The sequence below is a fragment of the Lissotriton helveticus genome, chromosome 9 (assembly GCF_964261635.1).
Source record: "Lissotriton helveticus chromosome 9, aLisHel1.1, whole genome shotgun sequence".
In the NCBI taxonomy this organism is placed as follows: Eukaryota; Metazoa; Chordata; class Amphibia; order Caudata; family Salamandridae; genus Lissotriton; species Lissotriton helveticus.
Genome location: NC_136070.1, coordinates 1,165,043,419 through 1,165,067,896, shown reverse-complemented (window position 1 = coordinate 1,165,067,896; position 24,478 = coordinate 1,165,043,419). Strand labels below are relative to the sequence as shown.

Below are 24,478 nucleotides of genomic sequence, written 5' to 3'. Positions count from 1 at the left end.
TTGTTGGAGGAGTTTTGGGGCATCATGTCTCACCAGATAGAGGTTCTGTTTTTCATCGGTCATGCCCCCCCCCCCCCCCACACACACACACTCCCCAATAGTAATAAATGGCATATTACACTATCTGCAAATAATATAGAGAATTCATGGGCCTAAATTGCCATTAAATGGTTCTGGTGACATTTACGAACCACATGCCCAAAGGCCAAGTGGTTTAAAATTGGCACCTCAACCTTAAAATGGTAATATTGGACCCTATTATTAACTTATTATGTATATTTTTATATTGTATGATTCAGTCATTGCTTGAAACGCACTTTAGCAAGTTTTAAAGCATTTGAGCATCACCCATTTAGTATTCCTTGCGTGCCTGAGACTGCAGATATGTGTGATAATGTTTATGAGTAATGTATGATTTTGTTGGGATCGTGTGCTAATATTTAAAATGTGTTTTATACAACAGTGTGTATTTGTTTGCATCAAAATGTAAATTGAATTTGTATTGTAAAGAATTTAAATGCATGCATTCTAAAATCCACTTTTCTTTTGTACATCATTGCCAGCAAAGTGGAGGTTTATTAAGACATATATAAATTTAAAAAAAAATAAAAAAGTGCAGGGCAGTACATTTTTGCTGTCAGGGATCTTTATATACAATGTTTAATTTGACGCGCAATGGACGATTCTTTGGTAGATTCTTGAGTGAAGGATGGGCCCGCAAGGGAGAACTTGTCATGTATGCTGACTAATGTTCTGTCAGCGACACTGACATTGTGTAAACTTTCTTTTTGCCAACACATGAAAGAAAGACAAAATAATGTCTTAACCACCAATGTAACTTTTTTATTTGCTTAGGGAACATAAATACCTGCAAATGAATTCAGCACTGTGAATTTACAAAAAAAAATATAGACCTATTTTCTGTTAAATATTGCTTTAAAACCACTGGCAAATATTCAATAAAATGAATTTTCATATAAGTATATATACACACACCCATATGTGTGCCATTCTGTTTTCGCAAATGCCCACATCTTTGCTATAAATGAATACTTTCATGCCCTCGCTTCCGGGTTATCCAGATTCCTAGAAATCTAATGCTCTTCAGCTACATAAGCAGTCTATTTATCCCAAAACACCCCTGTCTGTGCATCTTCCTGTTGCAGCAGTTGCTTGGGAGTGCTGCTTCCTCACCCGTGGCTGCGCTCGGAGGCCTGGAGAAGGCGCATGTGCTTCCAAACGGCGCGCTCACTTCCTGTCTCTCTCAGGCATCTCTCGGGCCCGTCACCTGCCAGGGGTGCAGAGTGATGGTGCGTAGTATCTGCCGCGAAGGCTGACAGCTCCGTCATTGTTCACAATCCTTCCCGAAAGCGGACGGTTATCAGCGCAATTAACAAACCCTTTCATGTGCTGGAGTCACTTTGGCAGCAGAAATGGAAACTGGCGCTCAATCCGCCCTCAGACTGAGCAGGCGCAGAGGCCGGGCCTCGCTGTGCCTCGTCCCGATCCCCGCTGCTGGAAGTGAAAAGTGTGCCGAAGATCACACGCCGAGTCGGTTCATAGACACGAAGTCGGGCGCGCCCACCTCTCTGGCGGTCCTTTTGGGTGGGGGAAATTAATTGCGGTCAGGCAAGACGAGTGCTCAGCTTGAAAGAAAGGTGCTCAAGATCACAATCAGAGTTTGCGCGTGTTCTGCGAATCAGAACATGACGAGTCCATCATGAATCTGGCGGCCACTGGACTGGGCTGACCTGTGTTTACCTAGGTCCGAATGCACCATCTATGTAGAGGGGCATATTATTACCTGCTTCTTGTTGGTCTAAAAAAGGATGTCTTCGCTGTTTGAAACGAGCGGACGCTGATCCCACAGTGTGCTCAAAAGACAACACACTCCCTTCCTTGCTTCACGGGATCCTTCTCCGCGGCCGTGCGTCCCCGCTCCGAGGTTCCCACCTTCCCCTTTCCATTGGTCCTGCATTCGATTCCTAGCTGCCCCGACCCTGCTCGCTCCCACGGCTCTCTGTCCTCTGATCCCCCTTATGCACGCACTGGGTCTAGTTTATTCCTCTTTTCCACATATCTTCCATTTCCAAATCCATGAACCCTTCCTTCTCGCTGTGACTTCCAGATTTTTTTGTCTTTAACCCATTGACACAATTTCTTTCTCTAGAGTCACTTATTCCCTATTTTCTGCTCCCAGATCGCTGATCAACCTTTCTCTCTTCTTGATCCTGGCCATCTCACGGGATCCATACCCCCCCCCCCCCACCCCCCACCCCCGCCACCAGACACACAGGACCCCTCATCTCACGTGAAAGTGTTCACTTTTTCTTTTCCAGGCCGCGCCTCCAGTGCGCCTTTACTCCTATAGGCTGCCCTGGGCCACAGGGGGCGTGCTCAGCCCTGCGTGACGTGACCCGCTGCTGGAGCCCGGGACGCCGAGCGCCTGGACACAGAATTATTGGAGATATTCCACTGAGCGCTGCGTTCGCGCGCACGGAGCAAACAGCATCTTCTCGAGTGCCGAGGGGAGAATAAAAGAGGCGCCCGCCACACCTGGAGCACGATGACCCGAGCCCCCCTGGTGCCAGGCCCTGCCAGGCTCCCGGATAGCGCCTTCTGTTGACCCTCGCGGCGCACGGACACTCTTCTACCCTGGTGTGTGTTGGGAAAGTTTCGGACTCCCCCTGACTGCAGATTTCTCAGGGAAAGGCGACCCCCCGAGGAAGGATGCAGCACCCTCTGGAGCTGGGGGCGCGGTACTTCCCCCACGAGACCTCCTACCCAGACCACCGCTCCCACCGCTACCGGAGCTTCATGATCGAGGAGATCCTGACCGACCACCCGGACTCCAAGGTGTCTGCGCCGGCCGGGGAGCTGCTCAAGTTCGGAGTCCATGCGCTGCTGTCTGCAGGGCCCTACCACAGCCACCTAGGTATGTGCCCCCCGCCCTCTGTGAGCGCGTGCCCCTCCCCCAAAACCCCCCGGAGCTGCTCTCACAGGGCCCGAGCGATCACTCCTAAAGTGTTAGATGTACCAGGAAAGTGTAACTGCTCAACAACAGGGCGCTGAACTGTGAGAATGTGTATGAAGCGCACAGCTGATGCAGAGGAGGCGCAGATGTAAAAATGAAAGTAAAATAAGAGAAGGAAGGAAAAAGACAAAAATAGTAATGACAGTAATACCAATACAAAACAATAATAACGGCAACAACGGGAACAGTAATGAATAGAATAATTAATTTAGCTTTAATAATTATTCTCGCTTTTGTAATTCCTTGCAGATGTATTTCCTGCGCTCCTCCTACTAATAAAAATACTCAGAGCATAGCTTAATTATTTACGGTTATTGTCGTTGTTGCTATTATGAAAGACGTGCTATCTTCATAATGCTCTCAACAACAATAGCTATTATTTTATTAATATTAGTTTACTAATGTTGCCATTAATATTATTGTTATTCATTTTCTTTGTATTGGTATCGTTAATAATATTATTAATGCTATTATTAGTAATAGTATTATCAGTATTTATTGTATTCTTATATTTTAATTTTAACCTATATTACGTCTTGAGACTTCAGAAACCCTCTTCCACCCCCCCCCCCCCCCCCCCCCCCCAGTCACGGGAGAATGATTGTCTCGGAATGTGCGGGAGAGCTCCCCGGAGGCTGCAGAGAGGGTGACTCCGTCAGACGGATTCATATGAGGCCCTGGCTCTCGCCAGACCGGGGGCTCACCCGCCGTTCGGTGTCCCCTCCACCGCGATTCGGACAGGTTTAAGAGAAGCAGCATCCCAGCCTGCCCAGGCGCGTGCACGGACTGGTCGTGTGAATGCACGCAGAAAAAGCATTTGGAGCTGTCCCCCAGCTGTCTGGGGGACACCCCTGGGCTCGTGGCGTCGTTGTGCACGTGCTGCGGGCGCATAGGGATAGAGGTATCTTGGGGACACCCGGGTGTATTCTTCGGCGCGCGCCCGTAGGTGCGCGTGAGACTCACGCGCGGTGTCGAAGGGCCTCTCGGTGCTGAGGGGTTTATGTTTCAATCAGTAAAGATTAACGAGCCTGTCCCTATTACCGGAGCTGTCCCGTGTCTATCACAGGCTTTAGCACCAATCAAAACAGGCTTTTAATTACGTTCAAACCACTAACGGTCTGTGAGGATGGGCCAATGGCGAGCGGCTGGCTGCAAATAAACACTGACATATAAGAAATATAAAAAGAATCCCAAATGTTCCTGAATAGTAACCGTTCCAGTTCTCCACCGAGCCTGAAAAATAAGACACATTTGTACAGCATATTTCGTTCGGATGCAGATAGAGTAGAGAAACCAAAGGGGTTGACTCTAGGCGCTGCAGAAGGGTAACAAGGGCAGAAAGATAGAGGCAAGAAGATGGGTGGAAGTAAGAGGAAGGGAGAATGAATACATGGATGTAGCCAGTACTTGCATTCCATATAGAATATCTGTTTGCCCTGTGTGCGTCAGAAGGGAAATCTGTTCGACTATGGTCGGAAAGAAGAGAGTAGAAACGCACAAACAAGCTAAAATATAGATTTCAGACTATGTAGATTTATTATCGGGGATTATGCTGAAATTCAGATGCGACGCACTGACGTTGAAAGGTCTGTATCTCAAAAAATGTCTAATGAGCGGGACGTAGAGAGGCCAAATCAGTGTGCGTGTGTACAATACTGCTAGGCTATTACTTAATGTCCACTAATGTCTCGCATCCCTCGTCTGAGGTGGTGCAGTGTTTTCTGACAGGGTATGGAAGCTTTTACCAATTTACAATTGTGGTTCTCGGTGTTAGCAGCGTCTCTTGTGCCAACTGGCCGGCTCTCTGCACTTTTTTTATACTGCACGCGGGGTTATCTCTTGAAATAACACACATATCTATTCCTGGCCCCGGTTATGGAAGAGTTGGCAGAGAACGCCCTGTAAACCCCGGCCACGCCGAATAAATGGCTAAGCAAACACGACAGAGGGCACATGACCCGTCTGGTGAAACTGAAACTAACTGCGTGCACTCGTCAAAGGGTGGCAGGATTCCTTCTGTCATAGAAACAATTGCACAGCACTAACAATGCGGCGCGGGCAGAGACCAGTTGCTGTGTGTGTCACTTCTGCAGCCGAACATCAGATGTCACACAAGCGGCCGAACTGCCACGTGTAGCCGGGTCGCCACTGAAGTACCTCTCACCAAGCCTGCGTGGCCTTTATCGAACCAAGAAAAATAAAGATTCCACGGTGTTTCCGAGCTATAGTACACCCTGAAAGTCCACTGTCCACGTGCTCAGATGACTGAAACCCTTTTCACAGGCTGCAGGTACAACCGTACTCGCGGATAGTGCAGCGCCGAACGAGGGCTTGGAAATAGTTTCAGTTTTTATTAAGAAAAACTGTACGCCCGTGTGTGGTTTAGTACAAAAATAATTTTAAGAGCCTCGTGGCAGAACGTATTCAGTGCACGTAATAAGAACTAAAAAAACACGCGTTGAAACAATATAGGACAACAGTGCAAGTAATATTTTATTCATATTTTTTTATATGCAATAAAGCGCGTCGAACGGGAACTTTTCCCCTTGTAGTTTGTTGGGGGGTTTGCGTTTCTGCTGAACACGCGTGTGTGTGATTCTTGCAACAACGCTGCGAGCTTCTTGGGCGCTCGCGTCTTCCTCCCTGATACTGACAGATGCTTGGTCAGGAGACATGCACAGTGCAGCTTTTTAGATATCATTTGGAAACACTGCTTGCAGCAGGTTGAGAAGGCCGTGTAGGCACTTTATGATAGATTACATGTGTGCATCCTTGAGTTATTGCAACAATACCGCACCCGAACTGCACGATATTGTTGTGTACAATATATCATGGAGCATACATAACAAACTGTCTTATAAATAGCTAATAAAAATGTAAGTTTGCACAGCCTCATTAGCACCCAGCATGCAACGGCTGTTTAGGGGCACGGGATTTCTGTTTTTCCTCTGCCAGTTTGCTTTCAATGAACTTGTGATGTACCAGGACAGCGCAGCGGCCGGGCTCCGGACACACACCCAAATTCAAAATAATTAATAAATGCAGGGTCACAAATTTGTCTTGGGTACCCGTCTGTGGGGCTGCCAAATGCCTGCCTTTCCATACACTAAAGATACCTGGCAGTGATGTACCTGGCGTGAGGGGTTGTTAAACCCCTAAAAATGTATTCTGTAGTAAATCGTTGGGTACAAGTGCTTTCAGTCGGATAATGTGAAGTGTCTGTTTGGATTTCACCAGAGATTGTTACACACCCCCACTGACAAAACCACACACGCTCTCGTCTGTTTTGATGTTGATTATTCTGAAAACTATTGTTTTTTAACAATCGGCACTCAGCTGGCGTTGATTTCACTTCATGACTCTTTCTTCCGCCAGCACACACTTCCGGTGTCTTTAACTGAACATGTGGGCTCTTTCCATCTCTGTTTGGCTCCCCTTTTTGTTTCTTTCTGTATCTCCTTCTATCACCCGTTGGTACTTATTTTTGAGTTCTCTGTTCCCTTTTTTTAATCCTTCTGTCAATCTTTGCCGGTCGTTCTCTTCCGCCGACTTTGTACTTTTTCTTTTTGTCTCTTTCATTCTCTGGAACACACTCTAATGAGCAAAAATACTTCCTGGTCAGCAGGGGCAAAACGAATCACCTACTGATATCCTGAAATCGCCAGGGTTGGGCACGGCAAGCCCTTGTAAATAATATATTGCGCGCTTCCCACAGGGAATCGCAGTTGCACGTAGTTCCAAAGCGTATTATGAGCCAAACCGAAAATTGAGTCTTGCACGAAAGTGTCGAGCGCCTTGAGGCTAGTTATAACTTGTGATGGCTGTGTGGGCGCCCCCTCTAACTCTTTGAACAGGACACGTGCTCACAGGCCCAAACTCTGTCGTGAACCTGGATGCAAGCGCTTCAACAAAGACAAGCCATATGAGCTACATTTTCTGAACAATTAATAATAAAGCAAGGGCAAAAAAATAACGAATACATTTACCATATTGTGTGCGCACTATAGACTGCACAAATTCAGGCTTCTTTGTTGTACGTGAATAGAAAACAGACAACTGATTGGGAAAGTATGTATTTAAAGTATTTAAAAATACCAAAATATATTTTAATATATCTCAATATGTTCACACGCGAATTGCTCTTTTCAAATATGTCAGCTTCATAATTACCTCTAAGTGGTTGGTCGTGTGACTGGCACTTTACTGACTGTCTGAGCAGAATATTAGAGGTGCCAACAACAAATACACACCTGCGTTAAAGACGAGACAGGTGGACGTCAACTACGAAATAGGCAATTGTGTCTGTTTACCGAATTCCCGAGAGTCCCCCCTTCCTCCCTTAAATTACCCCCTAATTCCCAGTCACCGGTGCTTCCACACCTACATTGCGTGGTGTGCCGCACTAGAGGGCGTATGACAATTTAATTTTTTGCCCCCCGAAAAACATGTGAATTGAATTTATCAAACAAGTGACAGCGAGAAAATCCGGCAAATATTTATTTAGGTTCCGTTTTTTGCATATCACGCCGTGTACACAGGCGCTCGTCTCCGGGTCTGGTGCCTCCGTGGACGCCAGGCTTTCACCCTAGGGTGCGCGCTTCACCCCACTGTCACGGGTTCGAGCCCCGGGGGGCCCACCCATCCTCAGCTCACTGCAGCCAGTGCAGTTGACACCCCGGCTTTCTCAGTGACACCCAGTACAGGTGGGTGGGAAGTCTGTCCCCACCCCTGGCACCAGCTGCAATGTGATTGTTTGACATACGTTTATCCAAACAACTAACCCCCGCCTTTCCAGACGCAGGGCCTGCCCGGGCCATTTTTTTTTTTGCGTGGAGGTTGCAAACGTCTCCGTTTGAAGCGTTCAAAGTAACACTAAAAGTAATCCCATCAAAAGAAAACTGCTGGGACGGATGGAAATTCAAATCTGGCAGTTAAAACATTCTGTAACCAGTTTGGCAAATGTTATTTCCCACGATTGCTGAGTAAAATCGAACACTACAATTCACCGACAAAAACAAAACAAAAACAAACGTGTTTCAAGTGATCCATTTGTGGTAAAACGGTTTTCCAACATCAAGCGGGTGGGATTTTTTTTTTATTGTGGTGCAATTCAAGTACAAAAAGTACACGTGCCTCAGTCAGACTTATCAAAAATAATATGTAACTGGCCCACTGGCACTTGGGCCTGAGGTAACACCCTGAGCGCGTGGAGGGTTGGCTGGGGCAAGTAAAATGAATTGACACATACAATGACATTGTGAGATTGTGCATATTTTATTAGATTGTACGAAGTTTTTGGATTTTCGTAAAGAGATTTTATGTCTGATTTAAAAAAAATATATGATCAGAAATAGGTTGCAAGCTGCTAACCTTCTAATTGAAATGACGAACCTAGACATTGCATGTGCTATGGGGAAATTTATGAGTAAGGTCAGGGTGTTCCTCAAGTGTACAGAGTAAGTAGCTTTTACTGTGCACTTGGGGTAGGATGATGCTGTACATGTAAAGGACAACGTTACGGCATGGAATTCCTTGGAAGGATCCTGATGTAGATGATGGATTTACCCGACCTAACTAGTCGTCGATGGTCATTTGTATTTTGTATGAAGGTTATGTGTATCTTATGATATGTACTTATACCATGTTTTTAATACGTTCTTGCCTATGTTTTAATAGTAATTTTATGTATAGGGTACACTTTTATGGTTGTAATTAACCAAGTAAAGTTTTCTTACTGACTGACTTGGTATAAGAGTGATATTTGGTGCGCAATGGATGACTGAGCGCCCGATGCTTGTTTTTGATAGAAGCGCTTTACTCCTGCATCCTGTGGTGGGTGTAAAGACCTGTCCTCGCTAACGGTGCCCCCCCTCTGTCCCCAGCGCTGCTGAAGGCGGAGCAGGCCGGAGTCTTCAAGTTCCCGCTGGGCCACCTGTCGTGCGGGGCCATGGGCTCCCCCCTGGGCGCGGCCCTGCTCTCGGCGGGGCCCGGCTCCCCACACCACCCCCTGGAGCTGCACCTGCGGGGTAAGCTGGAGGCGGCGGGGAGCCCGGAGCAGGGCAGCAAGGCCAAGAAGGGCCGCCGGAGCCGCACCGTCTTCACCGAGCTGCAGCTCATGGGCCTGGAGAAGCGGTTCGAGAAGCAGAAGTACCTCTCCACGCCCGACAGGTAACGAGCGGGAGGGGCTCAGAGGGACACACCACGGGGGGGAGGGGGCTGGAGAGAGTCACAGGAAGGGGAGGGGCGAGAAAGAGGTAAATGGTGGGGCTGGGGGTGATCTAGACGAAGGAAGAGAGGGGCCAAGTGACCAGGGAGATCGGTAAAATGAGTGAGCAGGCCAGGGGGAGAGAGAAAGACTGGTAGTAGGGACAGGCAGGAGGGACGCAAGTTACCTACACTACACTTCAGTAGCTTAACTCGGGACAAAGGCTCCTCTCCTTCACACACTCACATCAGGGTTTCACTCATGGCAGAGGGTTGTCTCCTACACTAACTCACACGTGTGTGCCTAACTCCGTACAAAGTCACCTCTCATTCACACATCCACACATCAGTGTGTCACTCATAGCGCCTTGATGCCCTTGGGCTAAGTTCGCGCTTTACAAATTCCCATTCATTCATTCATTCATAGCAGATGGATGTCCCCTACACTTATTCACACTTCAGAGTCGAACTCTCAACAAAGGCACCCCTAGTTCACACACTCACTCATCAGGGAATCTAGCATGGCAGAGTTGTGTCTCCTACCCTAATTCACAGTTTTGTGTCTCATTCGGGACAAAGGCTCCTCTCCTTCACACACTGACATCAGTGTGTCACTCCTGGCAGAGGGTTGTCACCTACACCAATCCACACTTCTCCCTTTAACTCCCGAAAAAAGGCACCCCTCCTTCACACACCCATGCACCATCGTGTAACTCATGGCAGAATTATATGTTCTACATTAAATCACACATCATTTTCTAACTCGGGATAAAGGCACCTGCCCTGTTTCACACACACACACACACATCAGTGTTTCACTCATGGCAGATGGTTGTCCCCTACACTATTCACACTTCACCGTCTTACTCGGACAAAGACACCCCTCCGCCAGACACTCACCCATCAGTGTTTACTAATGCGAGAACCTCTCCTACACTCATTCTGACTTTAGTTCCTAACTCCGTAAAGGTGTCTCTCCCTCAAACGCTCACACGCCAGTGCGTGGCAGAGGGATGTCTCTTGCATTAGTTCACACTTAAGCGTCTAACTCAGAACACACGCTTCACACGCTCACACATCAGTGTGTGTCTAGCACGGCAGAGTTTTGTCTCCTACGCTAATTCACAGTTTTGAGCGTCATTCGGGACAAAGGCACCCCTTCTTCACACACCCACACATCAGTGTTTCACTCAAGGCCGAGGGTTGTCTCCTACACTAATTCACACACGTCAGCCTCTAACTGAGGCCACGCGCATATCTCCTGCACTAGCTCACACGCCCATTTCTTTATTGGGAACGGTCTTCGACCCTCATCCAAGACTCACCCCTCAAAGAGTACCTCTGCGGTGGCCCTGCCTGCCCACAGCACACACTCACTGGAGCGTCTCACTAGGACAGTGACGTGATGTCTCTCGTTCTCTCAAACGCGCAGGCACGCGCAGACACATCCCCCCGTACAGGCACATAGAGGCACGCAGACAGACGCGTAAGCATATCAGGACAGAGACACGTCTTTTTCTTACGTCCTCACTCCCTCGTGCGGCCAGACAATGACAGACAGATTCGTGCACACACAGACAGGCAGAGATACGCACGCGCCCGGTCTAAGCCAAGGCCGGGTGGCATCCCTACAGTAGATCTCCCTCATCTTTCTAATACACGCACGCACACACATACCAGAGTGACATTTCGAACTGACCCTAATTGGTTGCACTCACTCGGTGTCACGCGCTCTATTTTCTCACTCCGCCTCGCTCACACAGGTTCGAAATGGGACAGAATATAGTCCGGGCACCAAAATAAAGGTTGCCCCCATTAGTAAGTTAGATAGCAAAAAAGTGGCCCCCGCTGGCAAATTGGGTCAGTTTTGAACTTGTATATGTGTTTTTGGCAAGATATAAAAAGAGCTTGCTGCAGGCGATTTTTGATTTCATTTCAGAGAAATTAACGGAAAAAATGGCCTAGCTGATAATAACACAGGCGCTCAAGCAGCCCAAAAAAACACGGCCTACATACTGACCTGTTAGACTAGCCCCGCCCCGCGGCCACTCCGATTTTGTTACAGGGACGATTTTGCAGCTATGCTGCAAAAAACGGCCCTGTAACAAAAACGCCCCCCAGGGCCCAAAAACGGCCTCCACCCTTGTGGCGCACCGGGGGATTGCCCGGTGCCCGCAACGGCCAGTCCGGACCTGTGCTTGACTGCCCTAGAGGCCAGCGCGACCCTGCTCTCTCATGCACGCGCACCACTCACCCCCATATTATACCTCGGATAGTGCCTCGCGGTTACAGTCTCTCTCTCACACACACGCACAGACACACACAAACAGATCCACCCGCACAGACTTGGAGCCAGAGTCGCACAAACGAGACTGTTCTCTTCATACTCCTGTGGGAACAAAAACATCCCCAAGTCATTGTCGTCTCGAAGGAGGCCGCGTCGAGGAAATTCCCCATGAAAAGAAGCCTCGAATCGCGCTCCCGCCTTATGGGCTTAGGAATAACTCCCGCCCCGGGCTTCGAGTCATATGAGGATTGCTGTCTCCCCAGAAGGCGACGCTTCAACCTGCTATCCGTCCCCCGGCACAGACGGTGCCTTCCGGTTCCGTGTGCTTTGAGAGATGGCGTCTGTGGGTGCTGGAGTCACCCTGGCCTGATGGCACAGCGCAGGGTCTCGGAGCACCACACCGAGCCCTAACCTCTCACCCACGCCACCCTCCGGTGCTCATTCGGCGAAGGTCATACCCCGGTCCCAGTACACAGCAGGACCCCTGCCTGGCTTTGTTGCCTCGTTGCACAACACTGGGGCTCGGTGCACCACGCCGAGTCTCACCCCCCGCCCCCTCCCGCCGCTGCTCATTCGGTTCAGTTAACACCCTGGCCCTAGTGCCCAACATGACCCCCCCCCCCCCCCCAATCACTAAATGAAGTCCGTACCTTGCTTTCTTTGCACACCACTGGGGATCAGCGCACCACAATGTGCCCCCCTCCCTCCACACACAATGTGGAGTTCATTCAGTGTAGCTCACGTCCTGGCCAATTGAACTTCACAGACTCACAGCCCCCCCCCCCACCTTCGGTGACCAGGCTGTGGAGACAGATCACTGCTGCATTGCACAGCAGCTGCCCACGTAGCAGAGTCCACGGCATTGCTTTATTGCACAGCAGCTCCCCCCCTCCTTCTTGGGTGCCCATGCAGTCGAGTCACATCATTGCTCAAATTCAAAGCACCTGCCCCTCCACACCTGCCCCATTCGGTGCCCATGCAGCGGAGTCACATCATTGCTCCATTGCACAACAGCTGCCTCTCCACCCCTTCGGTGCCCATGCAGTGGAGTGCATGTCATTGCTCAATTGCACAGCAGCCACCTCAGCCCCATTCGATGCCTATGCAATGACGTTCACACCGGACCTGGGTCCTTCTTCACGCCCCTCCTTATAATACGCCGTGTTGTCTTCTGATCCCTAGACAGGAAACAGCATAAATAAAGGAACACTTTATGCACACGCACTACTTGAAACAAAGCACCTAAACTCCAGGTGACCCAATCTCGCTCGAGTATAAACTGCACTTAATTCGTCTTCTTTGCGCTCACTGTGGAGGAAATAAGTGTTTAAAAGAACGTCTTCTGGGAACCTATTTATTTAGGAGGCCTTGATTTTTAGAACACGTTAAAATTACGAATGTTTGTTAAACACCCGCGAAAATACAGTGCGCATTAAAGCAAAACATGTAAACCTGCAGTCAGATTACATCTCGATTGTCGACCAGTTCACTGCATGTGCGTACACAAGGCCCCGCACCACATTAATGGACTGCCGCCAACAAGCTACATTGTAAAACGAATATACAGCCCACCGATTGAATAAAAACAATATTTATAACTAAACGTGTATTTGCCATATCCCGGTGTCGCAGTCTAACTTAGTTATTTACTCCCTGTAATGAACTGTCAATTAAATCATTTACTGTGATTAAATGCACGTCCCCAGCCTGCAGTGAGTTTGTCCGCAGCTTAATCTGCAGAGATAGAAGTTACTGCTCCATTCTTCGTAAAACAGAGCACTAGACAGAGCTTACGTACTACATAACGGAGTGAAATTACCTGCACTTCCACATTAAACATAAACAATAAAATACACGTGTGTTATACACAAAACAGCACATTCACACGGAATGACAAAGGGCCCGGCAGACCGAGGCATAAGTTAGTTAGAAAAAATATAAGTTGTGTCTTTTGTTTTAGAGTACGTCTGGGTGAACGGACACTCAGGCATTTTCTAATTTTTTAAGAGTTTTCTTACAAATTATATTATATGTATATATTTAGTTTATTTCGGATTCAGGACGGGAGGCAAAGTGTTTGATTCGCTCTGAAATGTGAGAAACGTTCTGCTGTAGACAGTCCCTAACACGCTTCTCTTTCACGTTGCAGGATAGACCTGGCCGAGTCTTTAGGTCTGAGTCAACTTCAGGTGAAAACATGGTACCAAAACCGACGAATGAAGTGGAAGAAAATAGTGAGTATCCCCCCCCCCCCCCCCATGAATGAATGTCTTGTGAAAGATGGCTGCTCCCACAGAACGCAGTGGAATGCACAGCCTCGTAATGCCATGCGTCCCCGCCTCACCCAGGAGCAGTGCTTTAAAGGGAAGCATAGAACTGCAGGGATTCGCTATTTAGGATACCTCTCCCTAGAAGTGCTGGCCCCGCCCCCATTAGAATGTCTTGTCTGGCAGCAGTGCTGAGAAGTGTAGGTACTCTCCCTTTCAAATGAAAGAAGTGCTGGTACCAGGAGTGAAGAACATGGAGTCTTTATCTGATGAACATCTTTGAGAGTAATATCGCCGTTTGGTTATATGTCCCAAGTACACAATACACTACTGCGGGTACTTGTAAATTAATGCTTTACCAGCACGCCGCATTTCTTGCGGTAAACAGTAAACACACCTGCACAGACGTGGGCATGACTACCCTGGGTAACACACTAGTCTGAGGAACTGCATTAGGACATGTTTTTCGTGTCTGTTTAGGTAATTCACATGAACGTCTACAAAACTGCCGCAGCTTTCAAAAACATGACAACAAATTAAAAAATTCAATGTAAACTTTAGGACCCTCACTTGAGATCTGAGAGAGGGGCAGAGGGTTGCGAGTTAGAAAATGATTGAGCAAGAATGCCATGGGAGATATGGCGGGGAGGAGAGGGGCGCAGTGAGTTAAATGGGGCGAGAGGGAGAGGCAGAGCGGGGCGAGGTAGAGAAGGTTGGGGAGAGAGAGGCACGGGGAAGGAAGAGGGAAGGCACAGTGAGATAAAATGGGGGGCGAGGTAGAGAAGGTTGGGGACAATGGGGAGAGAGAGGTACGGGGAAGGAAGTGGAAGAGGGAAGGTACAGTGAGATAAATGGGGAGGGGGCGAGGTAGAGAAGGTTGGGGAGAGAGAGGTACGGGGAAGGAAGAGGGAAGGTACAGTGAGATAAATGGGGAGGGGGCGAGGTAGAGAAGGTTGGGGATAGAGAGGTACAAGGAAGGAAGTGGGGAGGGAAGAGGGAGGGTACAGAGAGATACATGGGGAGGGGACGAGGTAGAGAAGGTTGGGGAGAGAGAGGTACGGGGAAGGAAGAGGGAAGGTACAGTGAGATAAATGGGGAGGGGGCGAGGAAGAGAAGGTTGGGGATAGAGAGGTACAAGGAAGGAAGTGGGGAGGGAAGAGGGAGGGTACAGAGAGATACATGGGGAGGGGACGAGGTAGAGAAGGTTGGGGAGAGAGAGGTACGGGGAAGGAAGTGGAAGAGGGAAGGTACAGTGAGATAAATGGGGAGGGGCGAGGAAGAGAAGGTTGGGGATAGAGAGGTACAAGGAAGGAAGTGGGGAGGGAAGAGGGAGGGTACAGAGAGATAAAATGGGGGGCGAGGTAGAGAAGGTTGGGGACAATGGGGAGAGAGAGGTACGGGGAAGGAAGTGGAAGAGGGAAGGTACAGTGAGATAAATGGGGAGGGGGCGAGGTAGAGAAGGTTGGGGAGAGAGAGGTACGGGGAAGGAAGAGGGAAGGTACAGTGAGATAAATGGGGAGGGGGCGAGGTAGAGAAGGTTGTGGAGAGAGAGAGGTACAAGGAAGGAAGTGGGGAGGGAAGAGGGAGGGTACAGAGAGATACATGGGGAGTGAATGAGAGGCAGAGGGGTGAGGTAGAGGCGGTTGGAGAGAGAGATAAATGGACAGGTGAGCGAGGCAGAGAGGGGCGAGGTAGAGCATATTGGCGAGAGATAGAGAGAAGGAGAAAGAAGGGGGATGGAAGGAGAGGAGAGGGGAAAAGTGAGAACAATGGAGAGGGAGTGAGAGGAAGGAGAAGATGGAAGAGAGAGATAAGGAGAAGGAGGAGGGTCAGGGAAGGAGGGGGTACAGTGAGATAATTGGGGAGGAGGAGAGAGGCAGAGCGCGACGAGGTAGAGAAGGTTGAAGAGCGAGAGAGACAAAGAGAAGGAAGACAGGAGGGAAGGAGAGAGGTACAGTGAGGTAAATTGGGAGGGAGTGAGAGGCAGAACGGAGGAGGTAGAGAAGGTGGAAGAGAGAGACAAGGAAAAAGGAGAGGGGAGGGAAAGAGCGGCGTGCAGTGAGGTCAACAGGGACGGAGAGAGAGAAATGCGGAGAAGGGCGAAATCAGAGAAGGTGGGAGAGAGACCGACAAAGAGAAGGAAATGGGGAGGGAGGAGTAGGGGTGCACAGAAAGAGAGAGAAAGACAAGTTGCAGAGACAGAGGGAGCGGGTGTATACTCAAAGATACACAGTGGGAAGTGTTAGGTGAGATAAATGGGGGGAGAGGCAGGGAAGGCTAAGGTGCAACATTTTGAAGAGAGACAAATTAATTTAATTTATTTATTTCAAAGGTTTTATATAACGCTACTGGACCCAAGAGTATCAGAGCGCTTTACAAGGATGGTGAACCTAATGAGATAAAATTAACAATTAAGCGAAAAAGAGTTACAGTATGATAATGCATTCAACAGGGCTAAGGGGGCAAAGAAACAGAGAGATAACATTAAGTGGAAAATGAATATTAAAAGTTAGGAGAGAGAGGGGGTGAAGAGAGGTGGAGTGAGAGAATGAAGGGATTGAGAGGGGGTGGGAAGAGGAGTGGACAAGGGAAGAGAAAGGAGTGAACATGGTCAGAGTCAGTAACATTAGATATCCCAATACTTGTTGAGAAGAAGTACTTTGAGTTCCTTTTTGAAGAGAGGGTAAGAGGGGTTGCAGCAGGGAGTGAGCACAAAAAGAGAGGGGTGCACAGAGAAAGACAGAGAAGGGACGGAGGGAGGGAGAGAGAGGGTATTATGAGAGAGAGGGACGGGGAAATAGGGAGAGAGACACGGAAATTGTGAGAGGAGAGACGGAGGGAGAGAGAAAGAGGGGAGAGGGAGGGCGGTCTGGAAGAGAAAATGAGAGAGAGAGAGGGCGAGAGAGACATAGAGGATAGACAGAAATCGGATACATGTTTATGTGGGTTCCATACCCACTCCTTAGCACAGTGGGTAAGTGATAGGTGGGAAGAGAGAGGATTATTACAACATGCTTTGGAACCAGTCTATGTTGACCACAATATCAAGTTAAATACATTAGAAATTCTACTAAAGTTATATGTCTGTCTACCAATTATCACTCTCCTCTGATTTATTGTAAAAAAAAAAGTTACTGTAAAACTAAATCAAATATCTTTCGATTTAACAAAGCGCACATACACTTTCCCCAAAAGAACATGTTCTTTCAAAGTATTCGCGTTTTAACCTCTGCCAATTTTGTCAAAATCTCTTTCCATGTGTCATCTAATATTTGTTTGTTTTCACAGAGGGACACTGTTCCTATAGCGGGGTCCAAAAAGTCACCCACGCATCAGGGTGCAAATAGTCACCCATGCAATAAAGATAGAAAAGTAAAAGAGTAAAAAAAGGAAGAAAAAAGGCATCCTAGGTAATTGTGACCCATTAGTAAAGGGGAACAACGACTTGTCCTCTGTTGCCCTCACACACCCCAAGGGGTGTCATGCTTCATCATCGGGCAGTTGCTCCTCGTAGGGCCGGTGCTGCAATTCCCTACGGGTCCCCCAAAGGGTCTCTTTATCGGAGATCTTTTGAGGACTGCTGGATGGTGCATGTGGGTGTGTGGGGTGTGGGTCCAATGAGGGTAAAAAAGTGCATGCAAAATAGTGAAACATTTAATAAAGGGTAAACATGCAGTGAATGGTTGTAAACCCTTGGCAGACAAACTGCTAAATAAAATCTTATCCCAGAGGCACACAATGCCCAGGTGTATGAAGTTATAGGTCGACATGTTTCGCGCCTGCTGCGCCATAAAGATCGTTGGCGCTTCTTCAGGACCAGAGCAATAATATGTAAAGTGCACATGATGAAAAAATATTACTTAACCCTCTAAAACGAACAGGGCGGTGCAGTACCCTGTATACCTATAATATGGCTACAGCTGCATGATGAAAGAGCGCTCCTGATGAAAACCTCGCCAGGTTGTGAAGAGACCTCCACCGGCGAGAGCAAGTGACGCCCGCACATTACCGGGAATTTGACCGGGGTGCTGACTCCTCTACACCTACCCCCTCCATGCGTCTGCCGGTGTTTTTCTAATATTTGCTTACAGTTTAAAAGTTTGCGCCCTTTCTTTCCCCGTTTTATGAATTGATGTTAATCTTAGAAAAATGAAATCAGCTAGAGGTGACTATATGGTGGTGCAGTCAATACACAACCCTATCAACATCAAAGGTATCTGTTTAAAGATTGAGTGTACTTTACTTTCCATCTATACAATAAGGGAAACAACCTTGTACTTTGTCCTCTGCAGATCCAACAGCCTCACAGACCGCATTTCCTGCCCCAATCTAATTTCATTTCCTGTTTCAGTGGGTGAAGAAAGGTCACAAAATGGAGGCGAGCCTTAGTTGTACACTACCTACAAAAGTTACAGTTAGTCAGATGGAAACAGTTTTTGATAAAAAAAAATTCAAGAGAAATAAAAATGTTTTCAGTGATAAATAGTATTTTTTATTTTTTTTAATGAATGTTTCAGTGGAATTGCATAACAAACCCACAATTCTGTCCATGGAGCTTTACAAGCTCGCATAGTTGCACACTTGCTAATTTGGCCAATGAAGAAAGTTTCTCAGAATATTCATAGAAACCGGTGACGGTGACATTCATATGATTACGTGGAACCGGTGATGGTGACATTCATATGATCACGTGGAGAGATTTCCACATGTATAATTGTACATAGTGTACAGTTGGGCTTTTTGATAACCCTTGGCATGTGCGCAAATACACTTTTTTTTCTCCCTTTTTTCCTCTACGGAGAAAATATTTTTCTGGTTGGGATAACACCTTACTGGATCCCACCAATGTTGTGGTTGATCTCTTCCCATTACCACCCATGATAGGAACTTGTCCCTGTCCTATACGAAAGTAAATCTCTAACAATTACTAGAGTAGGAATGGATTGGAAAATAATTCATAAATACCCTCAAAGAAGCACATTTGTAGGTGTACACAAACGTTTAGGGTATATGAGCCCTGGAATATTCGTTCAAGGCCCATAAAATAGATTAACTTCATGTGAACAATCACTTTTACAACTGTAAAACCACCATCTGTGAATTGCAAACATGTTATCACACTCCTAAAAAGCTATTTGCTCTTTTAAGCTAAACTAATGCCTCCTGTAAACTAATAGGTTTATGAGTCAGGCACATGTAAATTTTAAGGTACAGCACAACCATAACTCTGCAACCTGGCTTTGGTCTTGCCTACCAGACAGCACAAGCTGCCTGGTACCAAAATACTTTTGTGAGCCTATAGATGGCATTCTGCCTGTTCATTACTTAAAGTGTTGCCTTTATTGTCACTCTCATTTACTTATGCTATGCCCTGCCTTTCTCTTTTTGTCTTTGCCTCTCCCCTGGAGCATCGCCTCTTTATCATCCTTTTAATTGACTGACTTATATCCTTACACTGCTCATGTGTAGGGAACTACTTTTTTTCTTTTTGACTAAGCCCTCCACGAGAAAGCAATGTTTTCCAGCTCTCTCTCAAATGCCTGTCTCCCCCACCAAACACCATGTCCCACCTCCTGTGTTGTTCTCTCCCTCCTGTGCTGTTCGCACTTGTGTGCTTCTCTTTATAAACACCTCCACCCACATGTTGCTCTCTCCTTCCTGTGCTGCTCTCTCGCCACCCATGTTGCTCTCTCCCACGTACTGATTTTGAACACCTCTCCCCACCCACTAATCTGATCCCCCTGAGGTCCTTTTTGTATCATTATAATGCACTTTGCACTTGAAAAAAGAATCCTTTAAAAAAATGTACAGATTCAAGTGGCATCCACCATCTTTGATCAGTAAATATAAAAAAGCAAAATAGCTCCTGTCATTTTGTTGGCACACACATTCATGGTGAGACAGAATGAAGCAACTTGCAACACTAGTTGCTTTGTGGCACCTTCCCCCCCAATATTGTGCAGAACCACTAACATTAAAAAAACATTTTGCTTTTTGAAAATGCTGGACAGCATTGGCAAATTGGATTGGAAAACCCGATTTGTCAAAAAGACAAACCCTATTGGCTTATGCAACGCTTGTTACTTTTGTCTTCACACATACATCTTTTGGGGGGTGGCACATGTATTAGACTGCAGTGAGCGGTTGTACTATATAAACACAGAGTGTACCATTCTGATAGAATGAGCAGTGCTCTGTACCTTCCAGTAATACATGTATTTATGGACATCACTACATTTCACAACACACCACGGGCCCCTTGTGTTCCATGTGTGATGTCATAAGTAGGATCTGCCTGCAGTGGCGGCTGCTACGGGCTAGTGGTAGTGAGGCGAGGAGTTAAAAAAAATGAAAATTGCACATATCTGCCAGTCGGCCGCCACCTCTGTCCTTCTTCTGTCGACGACGCAGTGTCCCATGGAAGCAGCAGCACACAAGCTTCTAGACTCCCCTAGCCAATCACAACGCTGCTGTCATCAGCATGGCAGCAGCGTTGTGATTGGTCTGAGCACCGTGGTTCGGTGCTCAGACAGGGAGTGGGAGGCTGCGTATATTCTCCACCTGGCCTTGCAATACAGCCGGGTGGAGAACATGCTAGGTGCGCTTGACTGGGTGGCCCAAAACGGCTAGCCAAACAGTCATGCACACTTAGAAAGTGCATACCACTCCTACCCCTGCTGGCTGACAGCCCAGCCCTGCCCCACCCAGCCCCTAAAACAAAACTGGGTAAGTACGGGAAAAATAAAATTATAATAACATTGTGTTATTATCATTTTATTTTTTCTGTGGGGCAACGCTCCTCTTATTTTGCTGAGGAGCCGCCGCTGTCTTTCTGCTAAAACAAGGTTGCAGTGCAGCTAAACCGTACATACACAAAGAGCAACTGAGAAATTAACTGCTTCTGTTAGTCATTCTTTGATGGCTGCTGCTATTGAGACAGACAAGCAGTTAAATGAGTATTATGCAATGAGTGGATGTGTGAGTAGATAGATAGATTACACTTGGTGACTTGGTGATTACTATCTTACTCTGTATACAGATTTTTTACTATTATAAAAACAAAAACAATAATAAGTATTATTGTTATTATTATAATTATTGGAAGGATCTAACGTATTACTATTACACAATTTAATGGTCACTAGTTTGAATTTTTTAGTGAAAGGGATAATTATTAATGATAATAATCATAATACTACCACTACCAATAATAATGGCAATATTTATTATTATGAGTTATATTACCAGTAGTATTACTATTATTAGTATTGTTATTATTATTAGTATAACTTTGTTTTATTAGTATTAAAATGTATTTATGTTCCCATTATTCAAAGGTTTTATGTTTCTCTTTGCAATTAATGAAATTCTTGAACAACTCACGCTTGCCAGCTGAACCAAATTTGGACACTGCTAACACAAACACACACACACGGCTGCACATGGAAATAAAGGGGCATATTTACCAGTTAACTGGCGCAGGGCAGTGCAGCAAGTCAGCTTGCTGAGCCTCGCTGCATCACAGGGAAAGGGCAGGAATGCACCGTATTTATCCCTTACAGTGTATTGCTGACCTTACCCCTTGCACTGGTTCCCTTTTGGCTCTCTAGTGCCAATGCAGGCACCCTTGCATCATGGTGCAAGGGTGCCTGTGTTGTAGGCAGGATTGTTTTTGTGCAGGAAGGGGCACTATCCTGCACAAAAACAATCCTGAGAGGCGTTTTCCTTGTTCTATGTGTGCTGAAGAATGCATAAACATATTTCTCCTCATTACGTCTCTCCTGGGAAGGCGTGTCTTTTTGGCGTATTCCCAGGTTTATCAGGTTTGGTAAATCTTGGAATTTGTCAAAAAACATGGAATTTGCAGCGGAACACCCACTGCTCAGCCCATAAAACTCCTCCCTTGTGCAGAATATTGCAACTGAGAGGTTTGCGCTGCGTTACTCCATATATTTGAAGCCATTCAAAGCCACACAAAGTGGCTTTGCATGGCTTAAAAAATATGACAGAGATTTGCATCATGCACGTACTACGTTGAGTGGTGCAAATGATGCAAAGCTCTCATAAATATGCCCCATATAATTTTGGCAAGGATGACGCAAGTTGGTATTTCCAATGCCTGTAATTTAACTAGTCTTGTATTTCACCAGCTACTGGTTTCGACAGTAACATTCCTAACCGCATATTTCTTTTTCCAGGTATTACAAGGTGGGGGTCTGGAGTCCCCAACGAAACCCAAGGGGCGGCCGAAGAAGAACTCTATCCCCAGCAGTGAACAGCTGACAGAACAGGAGAGAGCGAAGGAGGCAGAGAAACAGACGGAAAGCCTCCATTCCCCTGAGTGCGAGGGCAGTCAGGAGGCATGAGGGACTAAGGGGCCCTGGCAGAGGGCACGACCCAGTGAGGAAGGGCCCAGCTGCGAACCAGGCCGTGGCTCTGGACAATGCTTCGGAGAACAAAACTCACTCTGTGGACAAAGCACTGGCTGCGGACAGTTCACAAGCCCTGGACAAGGCCCAAACAGAAGACAGGGCTATGGCTGTGGAGATGGCACCAACTGAGGACAAGGTCGTGGCTTGGTCGTGGCTTGGGGACAAGGCCATTGCTCTGAACAAGGGGGTTCCGTGGATAAAACCCTGGTCGTGGACAAGGCCCTTCCTGAAGTAAGAATCAAACTGTGGACAGGCCACCCCGACGACAAATCCCTCCGAGGGTACTGTGGGCACTGAGCGCCATCTGTGTGACTTGCACCTGCCAATCACCTTTTTGTAGAGTTGTTTATTTTATAAACAGAACACTTACTACGAAGCAGCAGTTTGGGCTAGTATTTCGACTGTGCGCACCAGCCAACTGGTACTGTCACTTCATGTTTGGAACAATTGAGTCTCCACAGTGTGGATGCTTGAAATGTAAACTGCCGCCTCCCTCGCGCATGCGTGCTGCCTGCACGTGAGCAGCGGCTGGAGACGTGCCTGCGTAGTCAGTGGGCGGCTAACCTTGCAACGTGAGTGCGTCACACGCTGTGTCTGAAAGGAATCCGCCTGCCACCTGTAGTATGCTCAGAAAATACGGTCTTCGGCCCTTCTGTAGCAGTTCAGGCGATACAGAAATGTACATTTTTTATATTGTGTTTAATATTTGTTTAATAACGTGAAAACCTCAGCAGATTGCCCTTTTGCGCCAGAAGCCTACGCTGCCTAATATCCTGTGGTGCTTCCAGCTGCTTCGTTGTCAGCAGTTTTACAGCTAAAATTACGGATTTGAAATAAAGTATTTTATTAAAACGGAGCTCAGCATATTTTCAGCGGGTCTATAAGTTGTGTACTTTTGCCCTTATTTCCCATAAAAGCAGAGTGACCAGAATGTGTGCCTTTTCTCAATTAAATGAAGGATAAACCTCCTTTTACCATTACACTTTCAAATGCGCAGAATTCTTCCTTTTTTCATTTCTTACTTTACTTTTTTAACATGTGATTATTTTCTTTGCGCATGTGTATGGACATGGGGTAAATATGTGATCATATCTTACTTAATGCTTTTTCCCTTAAAATGGTCTGGGACAATACAATGGCTATAACATTTCCCCTAAAAATAGAACGTGGAGGGTTTTTCTCCGATACCTCGAAGCAACCCATCCCACAAAACTATTAGGGGGATTTTTTTGCTTATTTTCTTAGAGCCCCTGCATCTCCACTCTGCATATTGCTGGAAGAGTCAGCCCCCCGAAATTTCTTGCCCCCCCCCGAAACGTGTCTCTAGTTGAGCCTCTGTTCTAGAGAGACTTTGTGGTTCTTATACCTATCTCCTACGTGAGCTGGCCCCTTATTTTTGCTTACATTTTATTACGGTTCCTAATAGTTTTCACCAAGTTTAATATGGTGTGACATCTACAGCGCCTATTTAGGTGGCACATTCAAACCTTCAGTTTTTCCATAGTAGGTAGTATTTTTACGGGATCACAAATAGGACAAATTAGGTACTTGGGATATGTGGAGATGCATTCAATTGCTGAGAATCACAGACAATTGTGATTTTAAACGTTAACCTGGTTCCTCGGCCAGCATAATAATTAGTTTTTCGCTCCCAGTCTGGCACGAAAAGGTCTACCAGGAATAAAGTTTTATTTATGCAATGCGGATGGCAGAAGGAAAAGTTACAATATTCTTTAAGTTTTTTTGTGTTATAATTTTTTATTAGTATTTCATGTTCAAAAACAATGCATATAAAATATATAACAGTATACTAGTCCATATGTGAAATAAATAATAAATTACATGAACTCATTTCAATATACTATGGAAAGGAAAATGTGTAGCATGTTAATTACACTGTCTAATTATATAAACATTGAATTAGATAAAATACTCTATCTGTAAGTCAACACGTTAGAAAGTAAAAAGGTAATAAATCATGACAAATATAGAAAAATCTAAATTATACAATAGAACATTTAAATAAGATAAGAGAGCGATATGTATATATTATAAGAGAGGATAATATCATCAATCTAAGCATAAAAAACTAAAACCATTATAATCTGAATATCATATTAACAATGTGATAGAAGAGGAAAACTGTAAACATATCCAATACAATAATTTCCTTGCAAGATATAAAAGATAGCATAAAAAATAGGAAAGATCTTTGAAATTGATAATAGATTAAGGTGTATAGATATGTTGCATA

The 24,478-nt window shown here is 46.4% G+C and overlaps 1 protein-coding gene across 1 annotated transcript; it reads left to right on the top strand.

Moving 5' to 3' along the window:
• The first annotated feature begins 2,479 nt into the window (after positions 1 to 2,479).
• On the top strand, positions 2,480 to 23,223 carry BARX1 (BARX homeobox 1). The gene is made up of 4 exons (XM_078662412.1): positions 2,480 to 2,935; positions 8,917 to 9,202; positions 13,675 to 13,759; positions 21,991 to 23,223. Exons 1-4 carry the CDS (start codon positions 2,731 to 2,733, stop codon positions 22,156 to 22,158), a joined length of 744 nt encoding a protein of 247 aa, XP_078518538.1. The 5' UTR covers positions 2,480 to 2,730; the 3' UTR covers positions 22,159 to 23,223.
• The last annotated feature ends 1,255 nt before the right edge of the window (positions 23,224 to 24,478 follow it).